Here is a 24,382-nt window from a genome sequence, read left to right on the forward strand (position 1 = left end):
GCTGGCACTTGAAAATGGACCCTCTTTGTTACCCACTGGGCAGAATGCCCTTTAGTTATGGGCTCAGTGACCTGCGCACGCATTCCATCATACGCATCTGATTTTCTCCTGAGCGCGCTAGAGTATATCTTTCTCGACCCCGATAAGCTTAGTATATCTTGGGGCCTTCTCGGTGCTTCTGTTTTACTTGAACCCCACAGGACAGCTGCCCTTTGTGTTCAAAGTCCCCCTCTTGGCTCAGTTCTTGGGCCGGCCCGTCCCATCAAACGCCGGTCCGAGCTCCACTCAAGCTTGACGTCTCGAGTCTGAACTGTCTGCATTGTTTCTGCCGTTAGCAAATCCGTTGATCCCTACTCCAAAGGTTCTTGACACAAAGTCTAGGCACGAGTCGCAAGGTCACCAAGGCGACGTCCTTGTGTCCCAAGTTTTAGAACAGCACCCGAATTTTTAGCCTTTGACCCAAAACGGCTAACGGCTAAGTATGTCGATGGCGGCCAAACCGCAACCCGAGGCAAGATCACTCTCGGACATAAACCTCCTTGCCGCAAACCCACCGCAATACCCGCATCATCCGGACCTGAGAGAGTCGCTCACTTTGTACATCTCACGAGTCCCTGGCAAGCAAGGTTGGCTACCATCCTCTGACCTTGTCGTCCTGCGTTTTGTACTCATGCTGACTCTTGGTAGACATCATCCTCTCGACGTTTCGGCCACAGAAGAAGAGCGTAACAGCTGAGGATGTCACAAACGCGTTGTACTACATTCACCTCAACACCCCGGAAGATGAAATGCTGGTTTCTCAGCAGCGGCCGACTAGTGTAAAGTCCCCTCGATCAAGCTTTGAAAGCTCCAGGAGCGTAATTCCGAGAAAGCCATTACCTGAATCCGCCAGAGTGTCAGGAGTGGCTGCCAGATCAGGAGGAGGAGATGCATCATCGGTGGCTCGCACCTCAGTGCCGCCCTTGTCTCGTCCGCCCCAGCCAAATGCACAGAGCCAGAGCACACCTTCGCCAATAGGTGCGCCTGTGGGATCTGGGGAGTTATCTGTTGGCGGGTACCAGGAGAATCCCATGTTTCGCCGGCGGCCATCTGGCGCTCGGTACGACGCCCCGGCTCTCTCACCTTCTCCTTCAATCTTGTCCACGTCCCCGCCGCCCTCTTTGTCACCCATAAATCGCTACTCAGATGTTCGCACTTCCACGGACACTCGACCTGTTACTCCGAACTACCTTGAGTCACAGGGCATCACTTCTCCCAATCGACCCAACACAACAGGCTTGTCGCCAGCTACTAGTAGTCCCTCAAAATTAAACAACCACCAGTTTCCGTCGCCGAGCCGAACGGGTCAACGACCGTCGTCTGTGTCCTTCTCTCTTACCATTATACGGCGAGACCCAACTTCCAACACACAGTGCAACGTTGGCAAAGTCTGGTCTTTCCAAACCAACGTGCCCACCCCCGAAAATGCTACCCCAAACCTTGATCCCCAGAACATGGGCGAACTGCAAGCTCCAAAAATCGACATCCGTATCGAGACGTCTGGTTATGCTAAGTACAGAGACATGCCGACCCCCGCGAGTGTCGAGGCCTTTCGTGCGGCAGGGGTAGATTTACTTCGTCAGCATCCGTTGCAAGTAGCAGCAGACGGCTCAAATGAGGTAACCATTCCAGCACTCAAACCAAAGCTGTTATTGAAGCCTGTAGGCCGGGAAGAAGGCTTCTCTCGCCAGGTTTTGATGTCATACGGCCCGAGTTGGAGAAGCAGTTTCATGAAAGCTTTCCACCGGCGGGATGGCTCTGTTGGCGTCCCAATTGGGTCTCCGCTGGAGGATTCGTCTGGCCCAAAGTCTTTTCACATTCGACATGGCAGCGCATCCACCATCATGTCGATCGATTCTATTGACGGATCTGCCTCTGCCCCTCTCATCACAGAGCCGGGGCCGGGGCTTAAACCAAAGGGTTACGTCTTTGTGAGTCCATGGGGTGGCAGATGCGAATTCCGGACAAGCAGCAATGGGCGAAGCCTCAAATGCAGGCACATTCTGGATACCGCCGCCAACTCGAAGCTTGACCCCCGCGAGCTTGCCCACCACATTCGCGATGCGCAGGCAATGGGACGCTCGCGCGGGGACGAGCTGTCTTCCGCTTTGTTAGGCGCCAAGCTAGTAAGCGAGTTGCGGTTCAATCTCCCAAGCAAGTCACACCAGAGAACGAGCAGCCGCGACATAGGGGCGATCAAGACAAACCAGCTGTCGGAGCAGTTCAGCAAGCTGTTACATCAGAAACCGCGGGCACATGCAGACACTGATGACGAATGGGATGATGACGATGACTACGACGATAATGGCGACAGTGCAGGACTAGATTTGAGCTTGGGGAGGGAACATGCAGGTGGCGGGTCGCGAGGACGGAGAGCAAAGCTAGGTAAGCTGATCATCCATGACGAAGGTTTGAAAATGTTGGATCTGGTGGTGGCAGCAAATATTGGCGTATGGTGGACTTCTTGGGAGCGCACATTTTGAGCAGATGGGCGAGCAATAAAAGAGAGAGATAGAGATGCAATCTAAAGGATGATAATCGGGGGCATAATGCACTCCAAACTGCACCTGACTCTCTTTTTGAAACATACGTACGGTACCAGCGCAAAAGCTCAGGCCGAGCTAAAGCGGGGTCGTGATGATTCAGCAAAGCACGAGCAGCTCGACTTGTCTTTACCCTGACATGCTCACGTGACTTACCTATCCACCTACGGACATTCACGATTCATTGGATACAATCGTGGGGCTCCACCGGATTTCCCGAGCAGTAAGGCAGTTTCGAGCAAGACGTCAAAGCCGTCGGGAGCAGCAGAGCAGCTCGCCAGGCATTGCCACTGTCGTCTCTTCTCTCTGCTCTTGCTTTTCGGGAATAGGCCTTCCGGATCACACCAACTGGTCCAGGACAGTGATTACGGCTACCAACTGCATCGTCAACCCGATTTCGCGCAGTTGAGCTCTCATTGATCGTGCGCGAAAACGACAACGATAACCCATCAGCTCGTGCTCTACCTTCCGACTACACGATCGTCGCGTCGAGTCGCATCCCCTCCACAATGCTCCCCACACCAGCCGCTTTGCTGGTCACTCGCCAGCTCCCGCTCGCGCGGGTTCCCTCGACTCTCGTCCGCACTCTGCCCATCCAAGCCCTTATCGCGAGAAGAACCTACGCCACGCCCGCTGGCCCCCCGCCTAAGAATTTCCGCCTGCCGCCCCCCAAGAATTGGGATGAGGAGAGCGAGAGCACGATCGACAAAGTCGGCAAGTACTTCCTCATGACCGAGATGCTTCGCGGCATGTATGTGCTGCTGGAGCAGTTCTTCCGGCCACCGTGAGTTACGCCCTTCTTTGCTGTTTCTGGCCTTGGTTCTCTGCCGAACTGGAACATATGCTGACACTTGGGCAGTTATACAATCTACTATCCCTTCGAGAAGGTTTGTAATGATTTTATCTAACCAACAGGGTCGGCTGTCCTGCCGGGATTAATGGGCACAAGCAGGATTGGTGTCAGGGGTTATGATACATAGAGAAAGCAGGATGGCTGACACAACCTTCAGGGCCCTATTTCCCCCAGGTTCCGTGGCGAGCACGCTCTGCGCCGCTATCCCTCCGGTGAGGAGAGATGCATTGCTTGCAAGCTGTGCGAGGCTGTTTGCCCCGCCCAGGCCATCACCATTGAAGCTGAGGAGCGTGCCGATGGTTCCAGGAGGACAACTCGCTACGATATCGACATGACAAAGTGCATTTACTGCGGCTTCTGCCAGGAGTCTTGCCCTGTTGATGCCATCGTCGAGTCTCCCAATGCCGAGTACGCCACTGAGACCCGTGAGGAGCTACTGTACAACAAGGGTAAGCTTTCCAACACGATGTGCACTGCCATCTTTTGCTGTTCGCTAACATTGAGACAGAGAAACTCTTGGCCAATGGTGACAAGTGGGAGCCAGAACTGGCAGCTGCCATTCGTGCGGATGCTCCTTACAGATAGAATGGTAGATGTTTCGGCTGTAGTACAATCTGAGAAAATGACTTTCTGGCCATAAATGATACACATGTAGACCGAATTGTACATAATTCTCCGGTGGCTGCGTGGCTCGAAAATTCACCATTGTTTCATTTGTTGGCGCCTTGATAACGAAGTATCGCAGCTCTTGTTGTTCCCGGCTGGCGCAGTCACGTGATTAAAGCACAGACCCACCCGGTATTGGAAACCTTTGGGCCTGGGGCTCCGAGCTCTCCAGCGCTCCAAAGCATCCCGACGCTTGGCGAGAAATTTATCTTCTGCCTCTTCCTGTCAGCCTGTCAAACCCGCCGTCAAACCCCCTGATTTCCGCGCCGAAGTCGCGTCGTGCTGGTCCAATTGCGATTTCAACGGCCGTTTATTATCCAACCACCTGACACGCTGCCCAAAATGTTCCGCTCTGCCGTCCTTCGCTCTGCCGCTGCTGCGACCCGGACCACTATCCGTTCGATCCCCCCGGCTGCTGCTAAGAAATTCGCCGTCGCCCCTGTTTCCCGAGTTACTTCTTTCATCCCCAAAACTGCCTCATGGCAAGTAATCCGGTGCTACGCCTCGAATGAGGGTCTTCAGAAGGTTGAGGTTTACGAGCGGATCAAGTCTCTCCTCGCTGGCTTCGACAAGGTGCGTTAGTGGTGGCGACTCTTGAGGGAACAGGATGCTCTCCGCCGGCTGGCACGGTGAAGGGATGCGATTTCGTGCTACCATGGCCATGCTGCTTCAGCATCCAGGTCGTCCTTGTTGTGCTTTTGCAGTGCAAAGCTTGTGTTGTATCCTGAGCTGAAGCTGACATTTCTCGCAACAGGTCAACGACCCTAATAACGTGAGTCTCCGATGTTTCTCCACCAGTTAACCTCCTTTCCAGCCCTAACCGCGACATGTTCGATAGATTACCGAGACAGCGCACTTCGCCAACGACCTGGGTCTGGACAGCTTGGACACAGTGGAGGTTGTAATGGCTATTGAGGAGGTACGAGACAACCCGCCCATTCCATGCTTCGCGGCAACCGGATCGCCTGCAGTGGTAGAAACGTGTTCGACATCCGCTTACTCGTTCGTAACAGGAGTTCAGCATTGAGATTCCGGACAAGGATGCCGACCAGATCCACAGCGGTATGTTTTCCCAGCAAGGAGCCCTTCCTTATGCCCCTCCCCAAGCCGCTCCCCCTCTCTTTGCCAGGCCTTTTCACCTGCTGACAACACCCCCTCAACAACAGTCGACAAGGCTATTGAGTACATCCTCCGCCAGCCCGACGCCCACTGAATCTGTTTATTGTTATGTATGTACAATATTTGACAATGACGCATCACTCGGCATGCCAACGTTTCCTTGGGATTAGACGGTTTATTCGGCTTGTGGGCGGTCATAATGCTGATGAAGTTGGGGGCCAGCATGGATGGGACAGTGTGTTGTGTATGAAGCTACCATGTCCTGCCGGAATACGAAGGCATAGGCCTGGTGTATGATGCGAGTCTGCCGCAGGATCTTATTATTGTCTGGCTCCCTGATTGGTGCATACGCTTTTCTCTCCCACTTCCAGCCGTGAAGCAAACCCTCCGCCAACTAATCATTCTAAAAGCTGCGATGTGATGTGGCACAAGGCTTGCATGTCACCAATGACTCTTACTATGTGTTCAGAAAGCAACGCTGTCTGTGTATATGTCCAGCTTGGGGGGATACTAGGATATTCAGTCCATGAAGATCATGCATCAGCCCCGTCTGCTAATCGATCCACCAAGATCAAACACCCATAAGATCCGACACAAGAACTTGGATGGAGTGGACAAATTTTTTGCATTGCTATCGACCTTGTTTCTCATAGACCACCAAACCACACCGTCCATATCCAGAAAAAGAATATCCAGTACTCATAAATGAAAGGCAAGGCCAACCACAACTAGTATCGCACAACATACTAGAAATCCACTATCGAGACGGAGTACGTATTTGTGCAGAGAGTGAGAAACTCTGGTTGTCCTAACCACTAACGCCTCATACATACCAACGCCATATCCAAGGCCCTGGGAAGCTCAAAACAGCCACATGTCAACGTGAGAGCTTGGCCACTGACACCCGATCACCAATGCATTCCTTTTCCAAGAACCAGTGGAATCCCTTATACCGATCCCCTATCATGCCGTTTCTGAAGTTTTTAATCCAAAACTATTTTGTTTGTTTCGGTAGTTCTCATCGTCTCATTACTTTGTCTCAGAAGTCGCCTCAGGAGTGGCAGCAGAGGCAGACTGAGTCAGAGCGCCACTGCTGCTGTTAGCAACCACGCTGGCGTAGCTCCATCCGCTGCTGAGCGGGCTGGTCGCGCCAGCAGCAGAAGGATTAGTGCTGGTACTGCTCTTCTTGGCCCGCAGCTGGGCTTCGTCCTCCTCTTCCATTCTGAACACAGAATCCTCCTCGTCGATCTGGCTAGAGAACTTGGTCGTCACACTCGGGGTCACAGTCGGACTGGTGATGTGACGCTCTAAACCGTGTTCCTTCTCCCCGATGACTCCGACGTTGGGGGTAGTCGCGCCGTTTGATTTGATAGTGCGAGGTCCGATGGGATTCGGAAGAGGGCTGGAAATACCGGAGCCGGCAGGAGCCAGGTGAGTCTCCCGCAGCTGACGAGTTAATGCGGAAACTGAGTCAGTGCCCGCATCACGAGCATCGTCCTCCTCAGCAGTAAAAGCGGTTGCGAGGCTAGAATTGCGCAGAGGACTGCCGACATGACCGAAGGCAGCAATATGCTTCAGGGAGCGAGAGCCACCGAGCTCCATTTCCTCCTCCTTTTGTTTCTGGAAAAGCGAGGTCCAGCGACTCGGACTCTGTCCCAGAGGACTACCAAACTTAGTCATAGAAATTGGCAGCGATTCACCGGTACTGACGGGATCAGGCGTGTCAAAGATACGCATGCTGCTCGAGCCTCTCCTTGCCTTCTCAGCCGGGGTAAGCACCTCGTTGGCAAGAGATCCGGGGACATAATCCTCCTCAAACATGAACTCAGGCTCCCAATCGCGGTCGATCTTGGGCACACTGCTGCTCATCAGCCTCGGCTTGGCATACCGCAGTGAGCTGCTGTGCAGTGAGCGCTTCCCAAAGAAGTCGTCACTGCCCAGGCCAGAGCCTAGAGTAGCAGAACCAAGAGCAGGACTGCTGCCACCAAACCCATTAACATCACCTATGCCAATGGCAGAAGGAGGAAGATGGTCACTGCTGCCAAATGCAGAAGTGTGGAGCATCTTGAGTGTCTCGGAAGTGCGGCCTTCACGCGCAGCGCTGAGCGATGGAGAGGGCGACTCCAAGCCGAACTTGGAGGGCACAGAGGCTGGCCACGGCCCATACCGAGCGGCATGCGAGATGCCGTTGCTATCGAATGAAGCGGGGAGCGGGGCATCCATCACAGAAAGCCCCTTCACCGCCGGGGAGAGGCCCATAGAGAGACGGCCGGTGTCTTCATCGCGCGGAGATCCGTAAACCGAAGGGGGATTCGAAGTGAAGGTTGTGTCGATTGTAGGGACATTATTATCTGCACCCGGCTGAGGGCCGAGCTGAGAGCCAAAACGATCGTCCTGCAAGCCGTACGTGGCCGCGGGCGGAGGAGGGGGTGGGGGGTGGTACGTGGGGATGGCATCGGCTCGCAAAAAGGAGTTGGTAAGCGCGCTGTTCGACGGCTGGTGGTAGGCCAGCGGGCTGACCCGGACGCCTAGAGGCACGGGGGGCGGTCCTATCGTCACACCGTTCTTGCTATAGTTGACACGGCGGCCGTCGGGGAGCACATGGACGTTGGCACATTTTGGGCCAAATTTGCAGTTGCCCTGGACCATGTGGCACGCGAATCAGTACAACCATGCTCCAGACATTCCAATGTCGGCCCTCGGCCACCGTCGACGTGCCTGATGCTGATGCCCGGCAGACCGATGCCTTAATCCATGTACTCATGACGAGCCCACGGCGAAGGACGGCCTCAAACTCGTCAACCACGCACCTTTGCAAAGTACTTGCAGATAGTTTCAGATGCCGCGTTGAGATCGTGGCTGAAGGGACAGGCATTTCCCGCTTGGCAGGCTCCCTGGCGATAGAATTTGCAGGGAACATGAGAGGTATCTGTCGGCGGTGGTAGGGGCAGGCACAAGCCCAAAAGTCAGCGATCACGGCGGTATGGGACAGGCGTAGAAACGGTTGGCGGCAGGCGGCGATGGCGGCATCTCCGTCGGCGCCGACGCCTGCTGGTAAAAAGGCTTTGGCGGGGAGGATAGGTGTGATGGACACGTACTGGGCGGGCTCCGAGGCCCGTCAAAGCGATGGCCTGGTCCGGGCATGGGCGCCACGACGCCGCCGTGGCGGCTCTGCTGTGATGGGATGTTTAGACTGCCGTTGCGCATATGGCGATGTTCGCCCAGCTGGGATGTTGCCATGACTCCGTTCGACGGCTGGAGGACAGAGTTGGATGCGGCGGGAGGACGAATGTGCACTCTCGTCGCTCGCTTGCGGGCTGCGGGTTTTGGGCCGGCGCACCGCCCTGGACTCCAGCGCCCGCCTGGAGCAAGAGTGGAGGGGCTGCCAGATTTGCACCGCGCCAGTTGGGCGGGGCACCAACAAGTGAGCGGGCTCCCAGGCTGGTGACCGATAAAGCCAAGCACCTGCCTGGGCCTGTGTGGGTAGTGAGGGGTTCACCTGAGCAACGACCCTGCACTACGGATAAGCACTGCAAGACGGGCCCGGCACCAACCGACGGAAGCTTTTAGCAGCAATGCAGAGCACGATGCAGGGACATGCACACTGTGTTTGCGGATATGAAATTGCCTGTTACTAATCGTCGAATGACAGGTATGGGATGGTCGTGTCGGCAGTGCATGCCAGCCTACTGTAGCCTTGTTGGTATCTTGCGACGGGGTTGGCCGGAGTGCGATAACGAGAGAAGGCCAAATAATGAGGGAATGGTCGGTCCTCGCACAATGCGGTATGGGACCCGCTCGAGTGGATGTGGCAAACGGGATTGCTGACGCTCTCTCCCGCCCAAAGCCCCCAACCTCGAGGTCCCGAATCGAGGAAAAGTAGGTAAAGGTCCACGAAGGCATCTTCGAGCAGCAAGTTGCCGACACCTTGGCGTGTTGTGCGGATCCGTAGCTGCAGCATTAGTCATGCTCCGGAAAGTAGGATGACCACCACATGGAATGCCTGATAAGTAATTATCCGTTCAGCCCCTGCCAAAACAACAAGCAAAGCTGGTTTGCCAACCCGAGGCTGCCTGCGAGTCGAGTTGGCGCCTGATTTTGGGAATACGTTCAATTGTGACTTTATGTAAGAAGTTAACATGGACGAAATTCCCATGCAGCTCCGTAGTCAAGCATGGAATTCGAGGTCCGAAATACTTGTGAAGCGGACCATATGCAGTTATAAATGTATTCTGCTTTGCGAAGTCTCGCAGGGAGTGAGATTATGTAATCTGGCGGCGCCAAGACATTAGGTTTCTGCTCTCCCAGTGTTACCAACGACAGTTTGGGGCTAAGTCTTAACCACCATACAATGAGAGGTATACACAGTCGAGTCTCATGTACGAACACTGATGTTTTCATCAAAGAACGGGTCACTCTGACATATACTCGAAAAAAAGTGAAATAGTTTGTGGTCTCCAAAGTAGGCGCTCATTCTCTTGTCGCGAAGGTCGATAGTACGCTGGACATAAGCCCTCGCCTTGTCGGTGTTAACCAGCGACTAGGCTTCTTAATTAGGGAAGTATCTTCGTACCGTAGGTTTTGGGCCCGTAATGCCGTAGAACTTACAATACTAACCCTCATCCCTTAACATCTGCTAAAGTTTTATACTTGCTTTTGACAATATCTGGTAACTGAGAAGTATATCTCCCACTTTTCCTTGTTCTTATAATTTCTTCTTGTAATACTTTCTCTTCTTTCATTATATATACTTCCTTCTATTCTTTTGTTCCCACATTTTCCTTTTCGTCTTCTCGTCCTTCTTTTGTTCTCCGTTTCCTTTCTTCCTTTTTCCATTCCTACATTCCTTCTTCTCTTTGGTGTCTATTCTATTCCTTTAGCGAGATGTAATGTCGTTGTTTGATCATAATCTCTATACAGTAATGGGGATCCAGGTAATACGGTGGAAGACTGTCGCCTCAATCATTGGGAGCTCACCGCGCGCTTTTTTTGACCGAATACCTTATAAGTGACTGCTCCATCATGAGCGCGGTTGATTAAGGATTGAAGTACCTAACCTATATAATTTTGACCTGATCCTTGGTACACGAGTTACAATGTGATAACCTAAACCAAGGTACTGAAGCTATGCCCCGCTCTCTATTGAGCATTGCAACCCAGCAAAACTCATGCCGGCACTTCGTGCCTGAGCTTGAGAGATGATACGTGTCAGTCACCTTCAGCTCTGGCTGACCCAAAACAAAGCATTTGCACGTTAAAAATAGAATTGCTGTAGGAAGGGCGCTTATATGTCATATGGGCACTATTTACCATGTTAGTATCGAACTAGTGCTCGGCCGAAGTGTTCGATGCCACGCAAAAAGTCAACATACGAATTTCTGTTCTTATCGATAGAAGCACTACATCCCAGGCATGGTTTTGCTGTTCTACAAATTGTCTGTTCGCTAGGTTCTTCTTCCGCCATTCGCCCTGCCGTGCTTGGAGCCTCTTCATCCAACCAACTATATTGTTGTTCATGAGGGAATGTATCTCGGTTTGTTATTTGCTCGTTATATTCGGTGTATGTTAAACTTTCATGCAACGGGACTCGATAATTGTAACAGGAACATCGACCACATATCAAACAAGCCCATATTGGTTGCTTGACTCCGCTAACAACCATTTGTCCGTAGTCGCAAGCCGAGGTGCACGAGCGAAACTCTGGGGATTTCGGTACCACAGAACTCAGAGCCAATGTATAGTAGTCTCCAATGCCAGTTAGAAAGTCAGTTGCATCTTCTTCAGACCTAGCATATCCTCATAGATCCATGGCGTTGATGGTCAGGGGCTCCGCGAGCTGCGAGCACACGCCGATCGCATGTGTTTGGATCTGCGAATCGTTGGATATCATGCGTCTGTAAATTCGATCGGTATCCTGGACAACGGATATCATTCCATATTCAATTCCTATGGTCTGCCCGAATCGACTCGGCAACGCAGGAGAGACGTATATTGACGTCATGACTGCAGCGTTTTGTGGTCAGTGTTGCCGGGAACTTGGTCAAGGCTTTCTCCTCGAACAGATGGCACATATTCCGGTGCTTCTTGTCCGTTTTGGGAGTTGCTCATCAACTTCGCTCGATCGCTCGCAGACGGTGACACTATGCTAGAATCTTCAAAACTTTCCTAGTTGAGTACCCATTGCACACTCAAGGGGATGTGGGATAACTTACCCAGCATTCTTCTCGCTCGTCTTCGCAACATTTACTCCGATCGAAAGTGAGCTTGATGTGCCCTACCCCCAAGGTATAACTCCCATTTCGTCACCATCATTACCTAACCCATACAAGATATCATAACTGACATAACCGTAGGATGCTGCATAACTCGGGAGTAAGCCAAATGTTGGTAGGTATAACGCCCCTTGATCATCCCGCTACCAAACTCTTCTAAATGGCATGGACAACTTCCCATAGTAGGGGGCAGCACAAAGGACAGAAGTCCGCAGCACCTGAGCAGTATCTATCGAAAGAATAATGAAATGTACATGGGCTGTCTCTGGTGATATAGGGGTCAAGTATCAGAGCCTGAGGCTGTTGCCATTTATGCTCTCCATCTCTTATATTCACATTGATTTGATATAGGCGACAAACACGGATTAATTTGATCCGTATTAGATTTTGGCCAATACTCTGACTAATCCGTTTAGCTTCGTCGTTTATGATGCTGGTGGAAGGACTGTAATTTGATCACATACAAAATTGTTAAACTCGTTCACTCTATCGAAGTCGAGGAGATCATCGATGAGACGTCAAGGCTGTTATTTAACTGGGCAACTGGCTGATGCTTTTGTGCCTCAGGTGAAACGAAGCTTTGCTAGAAATGCCAAGATGGCTGCAATATACTCAGTTTCAGTCCCTGGCATTCAGAACAGTACAAAACTCGGAATCAGCCGTGGACAGCTTACTGTTAAGGCTCGGGCGTCCAGGAGCTATGCTCACTACTATTTTCTGCTAATTACATGGTTATAGTCGGCACCGAATCTTGTCCAGTCACTCGTCCATGATGCGGAGACCATGGCAAGAGAAGGCTACCACGGCCTCCTCATCACTCTAGACGTCGACTCGGCCTACCCCTCGGTTCAGCCGTCAATCCTTCGCGAGGTCCTGAGAGACCAAGGCTGGCCACGCTGGCTGTGTGAAGCGGCGGCGGATTTTTGCCAGGACCGTTGCTTCTCTTTCCGATGGGCTCAATCGTCCTTCCGCTCGGACACGGGCCTCCCACAAGGCTCCCCATGGTCCCCGATCCTTTTCGTCCTGTACTCGCTACCGATCATTACCCCCTCACAACAAGGGACCGCCTTCATGTACATGAACGACCATGCGCAACTGTCGTGGAGCAAACACCCAATACAACTGGCCCACCAGGCATCTCTTAGGGTCAATCAGCTGTGCACTAAGGCCCGAGGGCTCGGCCTCAGGGTCGACCCGAACAAGACTGAGGTCCTCTACATTCCCTCCGCAGCACTGGGGCGTGGCAGGATCGACCCCACAACGATCTCGACCCAGGTGGAGAGGACGTCCTTCCTCCCCGGTAAGTCCGTCAAGTGACTTGGAGTTTCCCTGGACCCCAAGCTCAGCCCTGCGACCCAAGCAGCTGTGAGGGCGGCGACGACAGCATCGGTGGTGGGGCTGGTCGAGCGCTTATCCAACACGGGGCTCCGGGGCTTTCCCCCCTCGGCCGGCCCCAAGATATTCGACGCGATCGTCACCCCTTCCCTTCTGTATGGCATGGTCCAACTCGATAACCGGCCCTACCAGGGCCGCGGTTAACGGCCGCTTAGTCCCATTTAGACTTACGCCGGTGTGATCGTCTCTCACCAAGGTCGCGAACGCGGAACTCAGAGTGATGTTCCCGGTGTGGCGGACGATCCCGACCGCGTGGCTCTGGTGGCTAGCTTGCCTCTATTCAGAGTACCTGCTGGACAGAGCGAGCAAGGTGGAGAGCTCGCGCAGAGATGCTGCCGGCCAACCACCTTTGGATTAGGCTTGCCCGACTCCCTTTCCGGGGCTGGTCTCGTCTACACCAAGCGGCCCGCGGGCTCAGGGCTAAGCCCTTATGGGAGCCAAAGCACCTAGGGATCAGGGCGTGGCTCGGCCTCCTCCTGTCCTTCCCAAGAAATGGCGAGTGCCTCCCCCGGACATGCGTAGCTGGCGCACTAACAAACCCCCCTCGGGCTGCTGGGCTGGGCACAGTGCTAAACCATTCCTTAAGAGGTTCTCCCATCAATGCCTCTCGCGCTGGTTGGCGGAAGTCTCTGGCCACGGCGACTTCTTAGAATATCACACGCGCTTCAACCATCCCCCAGAGGCTGTCAAAAAGTGCCCCTGCGGGGCGGTGGCTTCCAGGGGACACTTCTCCTCTTGCCCTCTTGTTTCCCTTGACAACCCACTCGCGGGAAGGATGGACTCTTAGGGCTTTCTGGTCCTCCTTCCAACTTTTTAAATCTAGAGTCTCCCGGGCCGAACTCTAGAGGCAGCCTGCGAACCCTGCCCAGTGACGCGTCACGTGTAATTAATATATCTTAGATGGCTCTTGTTCGCCGGCGCCGTGGGCATGACTTAGCACCCCCAGTGGTGAAACGGTCGAAAAATCAAATCAAATCAAATCAAATCAATCTAGAGCCTTCCAGATCGAGCTCCTGCGTCAAGCGTTCGACACGGCCACAGGACAACCCATTCCGACGTTACGGCCCCCTCGTTCCCCCTTTCGCGTGCGGGTCCAGCGCCGCGAAGACAGAGAGCCCGACACCGACTCGAGGAGTCGGTATCGGAGCTGGAGATCCAAATCCCACTTGCTCTGCGGGAGTAGGTCTTTGCCCTTCCCGGAGACCCATCCCCCCCATACCTTCTTCCGCAAAGGTTTTTACCCTCTCAGGGTTTTCCCAGTGTGACATGTATATAGGGTATAGTAGTGTAGCTATTGCTCGCCGTCGTTGTGAGTACAACCCAGCAACCCCAGGGGTGAAGCCGGTCGAAAATACAATCCAATTCCAATTCCAATCGACCCCATAGATACTACTCCCCAGTGTGCTCGTTCTCTTGTCATCACAGATGCTGGAGGCTGTTCAAAAAGCCGGTCACACCGTATTGCTTGCATTTCTTGGTCGAGGTAGCAAAATGGCCATCAAGGTTCGCATGGGAGTCAACCAATGACTCGGCATTTTATCTTGACGTTGTTATTGCGTGGGGGAGCAATGCAGCCGTAAAGGTTCTCAGACTCCTGCTTCAAGCTTTCAACAGACAGTCACTTCGAAATCATACCGGCTAGGGATCCTTTCATACTAAACTATTTAAGGGTCTAAGGTTCCCTTCCCAAGCGCATTCCAGCAAATATGATCGACAACAAAATCGCGGTTAAGCGTTCTATCTTGACATTTACCCTAAATTGTGGCTTGCTTCTTGATCGAGTACCATGCGTCTCCGCATTCCAACTCTCCTTTTTGTCTGCCTTCTAGGGAAATCATTGGCAGTTCCCGTTAGATCAACGTCAACCGTTGTCGCCAGCCTCGTCCTTAGTTCACACTCCAGCACTTCGCCTCCACCAGCAACTATCCAGAATAATGTTGCCCCGCCGTATCCCATCCACTCGTCTTGTAACACTACCCTCCAGCGTCAACTCTCTCGCGCTCTTTGGGAGACGGTCGAACTTGCCCAGCATGCCTACGATCACCTCCTGCGTGAAGGTCAGGAGTCACCCTTTTTCAAGAAGTACTTTGGTAATAGCACCACGGCACCTGTGCTTGGTTGGTTCGCTCGTGTTGCCTGGGCCGACCGCGGCCATATGACCTTCCGCTGTGACGATCCAGACCGCAATTGTGCTACACAGGAAGGCAAGTCTTTTATATCATGCTTCCCTGATCCCAGCAAGTTGGACTTCAATGATAACCAAAGTGACAGGCTGGGCTGGACACTGGCGTGGTGAGAATGCCACTCAAGAAACGGTCATCTGTCCACGGTCATTTGCAGCTCGCCGGTGGCTTGACTCAATGTGTGGCCTGGGTTACACAGTGGCTCGCTCACCGACGAACACCTTCTGGGCATCTGACCTGCTTCACCGGATCTTCCATGTCCCACAAATCAGCGAGGGCATTGTCGATCACTTCACTGAGGATTACAACAGTGTCTTGGCTTTGGCTAAAACTGATCCATCAAAGTCAGTTATCGACAGTGATACGCTGCAATACTTTGCACTCGATGTGTACGCGTTTGAGGTTGCGGCACCAGGCATCGGATGTACAGGTGACGAGATCCTGTAGAAATGCTACTCTTATCCTTTGACAAGGGTGTAGGAATGAAGGGGGCAATGCTTGGCATGAACATACAGTGTTGTCATTTTATCTAATTTTCTTATAGAATGAGGCAGTCACCATGTCTCTCACAATCTAACTCCTTCAGCATTTCATAACGACATTCCAGCTTTGATTCTTCAAAATTGGGGCTCAACAACTGGGACAAAGCTTTGTCGTATGCTTTATCTTCCGTTCACTGGCAGTGTTCTTCACCTTGTGCTTTTCAATAAGCCTTTGACGCTCACGTGCTTCCTCCAACCCTACGCCGCCCTGTCTCCTCTCCTCGCTTTATACAACACCCCAAAACCTTCACCCCCCCAGCGACTCACAATCAGATTCAAAATGGTCTAGTTTGGATATTCTAATTCATGGGTTCCTCCCCACTTAGCCCATTCCCCATTCTCATTTATGATATCCCATCGCAGCAACACAGCGGTTTTTTCCTTTTTGGATTTTCCCACGTGTATATAGTGTAGTTTAGGTAACCCATAATCACCTCTTGCCCCACGCCGTCGTGGCACGACCAAGCACCCTCAGGGGTGGACGCGGTCGTAAAATAGAATAATAAGAATAAAAACTGTCACATGGCTGCCATATTGTAATCGTGATCTACGTAGCCAGGATAGACTCATTATTGAAATACCCTATTTCTGTTCTCAGCATCCACCCAGCCACTTCAACATTGTCTATGAGTCTAGGAGCTTCTTCACCAGTCTTTTGTGCCCTTGAGTTTTCATGGCTGGAACACAACCTTAAACTTCTCAACTTCCAGAACCGGCCTGCTTACAGTATGGTGGGCCTTGGCTGTGTCATTTCCCTGGCATGATGGGTTGCCAATCAGGAGATCAATAATGGAGTCATGCTGTGTTAATGGAATGCAACATCGGGCCTCCGGTCACCCCTAGCGTGCGTTGCAGGAACCAACAGCTATGCTTCACTTCCTTTTTTAGTCGTTAGCACGAAAGTTTGGACAGGGGTCTTGGTCATCCCGAAACTGTACAGTTCAATCCTTGCTTGTTTGTTAGCGCGAGACTTCTGACAGGGGGGGGTTTAAGACTCCTTTCCACAGCCATAATCTTTGTCGACCAAACCTCGATCGAAAGTGAAGAAAAACACAGTCGATTACAAAGGATCATTCTTTAAGTATTATTGCCAAAGTATTCTTCCAACGACTTCATATCTTCCACAAGATATCGAAGTCGTTGCGTTAGCCCTTGTTATCAAGAACCGCTCTGACAAATGACCAAGAGTTGAACTGTAACTGGCGATTTTCTTTTGGATCAGCAGGTTTGGGTCAAAGGCTAGTTGGCTTGATGAAGCGACAAATGGTAGTTATTGGCTGTACTTTCCTGCCCTAATGAAAGTGGTTATGTTCTGTGGTTGAGTTTTAACGTCGTTGGGCACACCCTGATCCGGAACAAAGTCTTGCGCCAACGACCAATCAAGGGGAGTATTGTATTGTTACATTCATACGCAGGGTTCGAAGATCGTCCCAACATGCAGGGCGGAATTAGCCAGATCAATCGAGCTGGCCAGGTTATAAACTTGCAGTGGCACTCATTAGACTCTCGTGTCACCTTTTTGTTGCGCCTGATTTGTGTCTCTTGCCACTCACTTTCCAAGGCCAACCTCAACCAACACATGCACTCGTTGATCTCAGTTGAAAGAGACATATGTTGGTCGTTCTTCCTCCGTTCAAGTAGGACGTCACTCTTCGCACTGGTTTGTGTTTCTTCTCACTCATTTCCTTAGTCGCATTACACAGTCACAACGTTTCCAACTTTCACTAAATGCCTTAACAACAAGATGTCGAGCAAGTTTTCCCTATCAACAGTTGCTGTTTGTTTCCTTGGGGCAGCTTTTGCCGCTGCCCATGCAAAGCGATCCGATGATTTCACTCCCTTGCAACTACCACTCACCTCGCTGCCGGAATGGACACATGTTGTCAACGTCACGATAGGCACACCAGGTCAGAGTCTGCCGATGATCATCTCGACTATCCATTACCACACCTGGGTTCCCAATGCGGACTCAAAATATTGCGATGCTGCGGGATACCACGAGAACAAGTTAGACAACGGCCACCACAACATTAAGCCTTTTCCATCGGTTTGTCGTTGGGGAAGTTTTAATTCCTCCCTATCGAAGACATACGTGGATCGGACACCGAATGACCAAAATACCGCATGGTTCCAGTGGTTTCATGAAATTTCTGAGGGCGTTCTCGAAGACAACGGTGGCAATATAAACGGAATGAATTTCACAGACCGCCTGGAAGCCGGAGACATCGTTATGGATGATTATCCTATGGTTTTGCAGCACTCGGGGCGTCGATGGATTGGTGTTCTAGGACTCAAAAACCGCACCGGCTGGCTTTTGGAAGAAGGCTACCCCAGCTTTATGGAACGTCTTGTGTCTTCTGGACGGATTCCCACCAATGCATTCAGCGTCTGGCTTGACAACCCTGAAGGGACCACTGGCTCTGTGCTCTTTGGGGCTATCGACAAATCTCGGTACGAGGGGAAGCTCACTCGTATGGTTGTTGGCAACTCCTATAACATTTATATCACCTCCTTTAGTGGCATCATGGAGTCGGGGGAGAAGCTAACTCCTCCTCCCGACCCCAATCTGGCTGACCCTGAGGGCAAAAGGAGTTACATAGCCATCTTAACGATTAGTAACCGATTTTCTTATCTCCCTCCTTTCATTGCAGACTGGATGGCAGAGATTGTCGGCGCTCGGTATAACGAGACGTTGCAACGCTTTACGGTTCCTTGCGATGCTGGCCAGTCAAAAAAGGCAAAATTCTCTTTGCAGCTGGAGGGTGAAAAAGGCCCTGTGCTCACTGTTGAGGTTTCTGACCTCATAATACCCGTGACAGACATAATTCCCCTCTATTCCCATCATATCAATGACACAGGCACCTACTATTCTGAGGATCTTAGAGGCAACAACACTTGCTTCTTTGGCGTGCAGAAGGACTCTGAGCCTTGGTTTTACAGGATTGGGAGCTCGCTTCTTCGTCACACATACATGGTCTTCGACAATGTCAACGGGGAAGTTGGCTTCGCTCCCGTCAAGTTTCCTTCCCCAGATGCAGAGCCCCCGGCCCCAGAGATTGTCTATTTCAAGAACTACGGCGCCACAATCCCATCATCTAAGATTTATTGTGGAGCGAGCAAAAATGAGTGCATTCGCGCTGGCTACAAGCTCGACCAGACTCGCCGTAACGTTGGCATCGCTTTTGGAGTCATAGGCGGCGTACTGCTTGTTGCGCTCCTGGGTTGGTGCTTCTGGAAGCTGTATAAGAGGTCTAAAGCAACAGCAGCGGCTGCGGCGGCGAGGGACGAAGAGACGGTTGCAGAAGATGGGTCTAGATCGTTGATCACGAAGGTACAGAGTGGCCAGGAGACTGAAGCTCCCGCAGCTACAGAGAGTTCTTCGTCGGTAGCTGGCCAGGAAAATAGGGCCGCAAGAGACTAGGTGTTTATTGGTCATTTGTTTGTAGGCAGATCATGCGTACTTATTCGCTTCAGATTCCCATCCACTCGCCATCTGTTTCGAATCACTGCTTGCTGTTGAGTTTCCACTTGCAGTACATTTTTGACGTCCGGATATACATGGGTGTCTGTGTATCACTGGTGTTCCCAATGAGAATTACCAGTTAGTATTGTTAGGTGAGTGGTTCCTTCCCCTCCTTTATCATCTTCCTAAAACTGCTAGTCTACTCCTTCCTTCTGCCGAGATGCCAGCACTTTTTGTTGCAGACTTTTGGGATGGCTGCCTAACAGGCCAGCCATTCAATAGAAATTCAGGGAGCTAGGTGAGAGTGAATTTAGTTTAAACGAAGCATATTGGGCTCTTAGCCTCTCAGAGCTCATCGTTCTCGCACGCCCAGATCAAGGCGTCTTTCCATACTCTGTTCGAGAAGGCCGACAAGGATTTGGAATTGGAATTGGAATTGGATTGACGGCTGAACCGAGGGGTAGGCCGAGTCGATATCTAGAGTGACGAAGAGGCCGTGGTAGCCTTGTCTTGCCATGGTCTCCGCATCGTGGACGAGCGACTGAACGAGGTCCAGTGCCGATCTGGACGGGATGGCTCCGGCCACGCTTAGGGGAAGCAAACCCGAGCACAGCGCCGCCGCAGTCATCCGCCGGGCCAGGAGCCTCTCCACTCCCTTGCCGAAGGTCGACAAAAGGGTAATAGGCCGCCAGCCTTTGTACGACCGAGGGTCCCTGCCAGGTTTCGATAGGGTAATGACAGTTGCCTGCCTGAAAGCTTGGGGAAAGACGCCCAACGCCATGCAGCCTTCGGTGATAGCTCGAGCTGCCGGGCGGACGAGCTCCCAAGCGTGTCTGAGGAAGGCTAATGGCACCCCGTCCGGACCGGGAGTGTTAGACAAGGCTCCGAAGAAGGCGTCCTTGAGCTCCTCATCACTGAGTGGGGCAGCCAGCCGCGTCGGCCATTCAAGGGGTAGCGGGGGCCGAGCCAGGCCGGGCGGGGGCCCTCCTGAGCCCCGGCAGGCCGAAAGGCCTGGGTAGCTAGGTACGCTGCCACCTGCTCCGTGTCCGACACTACCCTACCGTCGACGATCATAACCATTGGTCTGTTGTCAGGGGCATCTTTGCGCCACCTCAGTATCCTTCCCCACTCTGCCGAGGAGGTGGCAGTGGAGATTCTTTCCTTGTAGAAGTTGACTCTAGCCTCCTTGCAGAGCTTTCGATATACCACCGGGTCGGTCTCCCTGGCTGTGGCAAGTCCCTCCGACCACCACGAGGCGCTCTTATTGTGCTTGCCGGGTCGAATGGAAAAGCGCCCCGCCACACCGGCTAGGACGTCATAAACCGCCCAAGCGAACTGTTCTAGCTCCTCCCGAGAGGCGAAGCTAGCCGGGGCCGGGGGAGGAGGGTACATAGTAGGTAGGTCGGCCGTCCTCCGAATCGGGCCATGGGGAGGTGCTTCGGTGGGAGTCGGTTAGGAGTTGAATTGAGTTGAATTGAACTGTATTTTCGACACGTTTCACCCTTGAGGGTGCTTGGTCGTGCCCACGACGGCGGCGGGCAACAGGTGATTACAGGTTGCCTAAACCATACTATATACACGCGGGAAAACCCAAAAAAGGGAAAAACGGTGTGGTGCTGCGAGGGGATATCATAAATGAGAATGGGGAATGGGCTAGGTGGGGAGAATCCCCGGAATTTGAATATCCAAGCTAGACATTTTTGAATCTGATTGTGAGTCTCTGGGAGGGTGACGGTTTTTGGGGGCGTTGTGTCAAGCGAGGAGAGGAGACAGGGGCGGCGCAAGGTGGGAATTGTTAGCCCGTCTGTTCATCTCGTGCGGAGCCGTGAAGCTTGAGTCGTACTCTCTTGTTCTCAAAAAGTTGGTGAGAGTACCAAAAGGCTCTGGGGTCCAGACGCCCTGCCATAGGGTTATTGAAGGACACGAGGGGACATCTCAGAAAATGGCATCTGGAAGCTATCGAACCACAATGGCAGGTTTTAAAAGCACTCGGGGGGTGGTTGGACCTGACATGGTACTCTAGGAAGTCTCCGTGTCCAGATCCCTCCGTGACTCATCTAGCCAGGCACTTTTTTTCGAAGAGAGCGAGGAAGGGTTTAGCTGAAGGGCCATCCCACAGGCTGGACTGAGGCTTGTTCGACCGCCACCATGATGCTAAGTCAGGGGGTGGGATCTTCCGTGGTTTGAGAGGACTTGGGGGTAACCCTAGCCAAGCCCGAAGCCCGGGTCGCCGGGGCTCCCAGACAAGGCCCGGTTGGGCGTCGGCGGCTAATTGGTGTAGGCGAGACCAGCCTTTGTATGGTGACTGGAGTCTCCTCCAGAGGGGGTGGTCGGGCGGTAAGGTTCGAACTCGAGCTCGCCATCTCTCTCTTTCCCGCTCCAGCAAGTACTGGGAGTAGATCCCGGCTATCCACCACAACCATGGGGTTGGTTAGTACGCCACACCGGAAAAATAGCCCTCAGAGCAGCGTGTGCGACCTTAGCCAGGGCTGCCCAGATTGCTCCTGGATTTGATGGGATTAGTCGTCCCCTGATTCCAGCTCTGAAATGGCCGATGTCCATTTGTACCAGGCCATATAAGAGGGAGGGCACCACGGCCATGTTAAACATGACGGGGCCAGCTTTGGGAGGGCCCCTAATTTTGGTGTTTGACAGTCTTTTGATCAGGCCCACTGTAGACGCCGTGGCTGCAGCTCTGGCGGCGGCTTGGGTCAATGGGGACAGTTTCGTGTCCAAGACCACCCCAAGCCACTACAAAAGTTACAGTTGAGTATGTATCGGGCCTTGCTTTACCAGCTCATTGACCAAGTCCCTGGGGATGTTCCACAAAGCTTGGCTTCTACTATCAAAAAAAAAGTCTTCAAAAACGCCGCCCTTTGGATCCAAAACCCATTTATCCCGGATGGCACATATCTGAGTGTGAGGAATATCTCTGGTCCCCTGTGCAACTGCTTTACGGAAGGGGGATGTCTGAATACGTTATTGATGCCTTGGATGAGATCGAAGGCGACGGCGCTGATAAGCTTCTCGATATCAGCCTTTCAAAGTATCGCGAGCTCGGCTCAGCTTGCTGCAAACAGCTCATTCGGACAATTGATGAAAAGCTGAAGGAAATTATGCGGAAAAGTTATGAATTCAAGTTGCGCATATGCTTAGCATGTCGCGACTTTCCAAAACTCCACGTGGAAATGATAGACTCTGTCCAGGTTCATCTGTATAACCAGCCTGACATCGAAACCTATCTGCGGAAAGAGTTTGGATCTGAGTTACCGGAAAGAGCCCTCAGAATGATTATTGCCAGGGCTGAGGGTGTTTTTTTCCGGGCTCGCCTAGTGTCAGAGAAAATAATATCAGGAAGGCTTTTTTGCTGACAATGACAACGAAATTATGCAAGACATAGATGATGTCCAGAGGACTTAGGGGGAACTATATATGACGATTCTTGAAAAAGTACGTCCTTAAGATAGACCATTGCTCTTTCGGACCGTGCAATGGATTTGCTTCGCAAAGAGACCACTCAGTATACCACAACTACGAGATACCTTGTCTAAAGATCATTTTTATGGTCATCTTTTCTACTTTTAAAGCAAGTTCGGAAGCCCGCGTGCTTGGGCTCAGATGATACAGAATTTCGGGACAAACTTTATCATCTGGCAATGAGCTTCGGGAAATAACTCACAGTGGCACACTTCAGTTTATCCACCAAACCGCCAAAGATTTCTTTATAACATGGGGCTTGAATAAGCTCCAGAGCACTGTGTCAGACGAGTCTACTCAAAGCTCTCCAACCGAAAATCCAACTCTCAGTCATCATTATATGTTGGCGAGGATATGCGTGCGCTATCTTGCAACCGAACAAATCAGTCAATTCCTCATGGATCTCCGTGATCAACTACCTACTCACTGTCGTAGCAAAGAAGACTACATAGCATATCTCAATGAGTTGGAAGTGAGTCATCCATTCATGTCTTACGCCGCCACTCACTGGGGTTAGCATGCCTGTTCCAGTAAATTCTCCGGCGTATCTCAAGAAGATCTTTGCGACTACTTTTACTACACTCCAAATACGAAATCTAAACATGCTCAAATCGTGGAAATACTAGCTCTGTATCAATCTGCCACAGGTGTTGGAGATGCGGAATCGATTCCATCAAACCGTTCGATGTTGACCCACCTTCACCTGTTTGCTCAATGGCGACTAACTACGGCAACTAAACGACTGCTTGAGCAGAAGGAAGATAGCGCTCTAATGTCGTGAACAAAGTTCTATAACTGGAACCCTATATCTTTTGGATGGCACTATCTTTACAGATCCAAATCACTACGGCCCCTTATCTACGGAGACCTTCAATCACGAAGGCAATATCAGCGGATCCATTTAAACTGATGATTGACTTTGCTTGCACCTTTGCAACCTCTACAAGTGACCCATTAAACCAAGCACGTTGGTATCCATATGGTGAGGGCGAGAGGTTCTAATGAAGGCCCTTACCTGCTTGCTGCTGTTGACTACGGTCTCTCTGACACTGTCAAATCGATAGTCTTGAAGACAGATTATCGAGACATCAATGCTCGGTCCACTGTAAAAGGACGAAGAGCAGTTCATATGGCTCCTGACAGGAAGTTCACAGATATCCTACAAGTCCTCCTCAACCGTGGTCATATCGATATCAATGAGCACAATCGGGATGGAGAAGGCCCACTTCATAGAGCCATGGATTTCTTTCATGATACAGCTCTGGAAATGGTTCTTGGGCATCTCGCAGTGTCGGAGCAGGATATCGAGGTCACCAGAATGCGTCTTGCGCATGAAAAAATCCATCCCGCTATCCAGGACCGGTGCGGCAACACGCCAATTTTTAATGCAGCAAAGAGGGGAAATGCAGACATTGTGAAGATGTTCCCTGCATCTCCGAACATTAACATGTGCTTAAATATACCCAACAATGAGGGCTGGACAGCCTTGCATGCCGCCGTGTGTTACGGCCACAAAAGTGTTGTCTAGATGCTCCTAAAAGAGACTAGCATAAATGTCAATGTCCGGAGTGTGTATGGAACAGCATCATTTCAACTGGCTGTTGCGGAAATCTAGAGGGCATTACTCCACTGATGACTGCGGCTATAAATCTACGGAGAGATTGTGTAAAGCTGTCACTTGTTAGGGTTAGGGTTAGGGTTAGGGTTAGGGTTAGGGTTAGGGTTAGGGTTAGGGTTAGGGTTAGGGTTAGGGTTAGGGTTAGGGTTAGGGTTAGGGTTAGGGTTAGGGTTAGGGTTAGGGTTAGGGTTAGGGTTAGGGTTAGGGTTAGG

At 51.9% G+C, this 24,382-nt stretch overlaps 6 protein-coding genes across 6 annotated transcripts; 4 read left to right on the forward strand and 2 right to left on the reverse strand.

Moving 5' to 3' along the window:
* Positions 1–487: 487 nt before the first annotated feature.
* CTHT_0050220 (oxidoreductase-like protein) lies at positions 488–4,020 on the forward strand (the record flags this gene model as incomplete). Its single annotated transcript, XM_006695307.1, has 6 exons — positions 488–626; positions 688–2,424; positions 2,988–3,366; positions 3,442–3,469; positions 3,593–3,884; positions 3,944–4,020. 6 exons carry the CDS (start codon positions 488–490, stop codon positions 4,018–4,020), a joined length of 2,652 nt encoding a protein of 883 aa, XP_006695370.1.
* A 423-nt stretch (positions 4,021–4,443) lies between these two features.
* On the forward strand, positions 4,444–5,314 carry CTHT_0050230 (uncharacterized protein; the record flags this gene model as incomplete). The annotated part of the gene is made up of 5 exons (XM_006695308.1): positions 4,444–4,674; positions 4,856–4,873; positions 4,940–5,020; positions 5,115–5,163; positions 5,268–5,314. The coding sequence occupies 5 exons, from the start codon at positions 4,444–4,446 to the stop codon at positions 5,312–5,314; spliced, it is 426 nt and encodes a 141-aa protein (XP_006695371.1).
* A 935-nt stretch (positions 5,315–6,249) lies between these two features.
* On the reverse strand, positions 6,250–8,460 carry CTHT_0050240 (zinc finger domain-containing protein; the record flags this gene model as incomplete). Its single annotated transcript, XM_006695309.1, has 3 exons — positions 6,250–7,860; positions 7,961–8,268; positions 8,319–8,460. 3 exons carry the CDS (start codon positions 8,458–8,460, stop codon positions 6,250–6,252), a joined length of 2,061 nt encoding a protein of 686 aa, XP_006695372.1.
* A 2,956-nt stretch (positions 8,461–11,416) lies between these two features.
* Positions 11,417–13,031, forward strand: CTHT_0050250 (uncharacterized protein; the record flags this gene model as incomplete). The annotated part of the gene is made up of 4 exons (XM_006695310.1): positions 11,417–11,478; positions 11,574–11,592; positions 12,231–12,792; positions 12,856–13,031. The coding sequence occupies 4 exons, from the start codon at positions 11,417–11,419 to the stop codon at positions 13,029–13,031; spliced, it is 819 nt and encodes a 272-aa protein (XP_006695373.1).
* Positions 13,032–17,356: 4,325 nt separating this feature from the next.
* On the forward strand, positions 17,357–19,033 carry CTHT_0050260 (uncharacterized protein; the record flags this gene model as incomplete). Its single annotated transcript, XM_006695311.1, has 1 exon — positions 17,357–19,033. The coding sequence occupies one exon, from the start codon at positions 17,357–17,359 to the stop codon at positions 19,031–19,033; it is 1,677 nt and encodes a 558-aa protein (XP_006695374.1).
* Positions 19,034–19,427: 394 nt separating this feature from the next.
* CTHT_0050270 (uncharacterized protein) lies at positions 19,428–20,467 on the reverse strand (the record flags this gene model as incomplete). Its single annotated transcript, XM_006695312.1, has 2 exons — positions 19,428–19,989; positions 20,103–20,467. 2 exons carry the CDS (start codon positions 20,465–20,467, stop codon positions 19,428–19,430), a joined length of 927 nt encoding a protein of 308 aa, XP_006695375.1.
* Positions 20,468–24,382: the final 3,915 nt, after the last annotated feature.

This window comes from Thermochaetoides thermophila, assembly GCF_000221225.1.
Source record: "Thermochaetoides thermophila DSM 1495 unplaced genomic scaffold scf7180000011819, whole genome shotgun sequence".
NCBI lineage: Eukaryota > Fungi > Ascomycota > Sordariomycetes > Sordariales > Chaetomiaceae > Thermochaetoides > Thermochaetoides thermophila.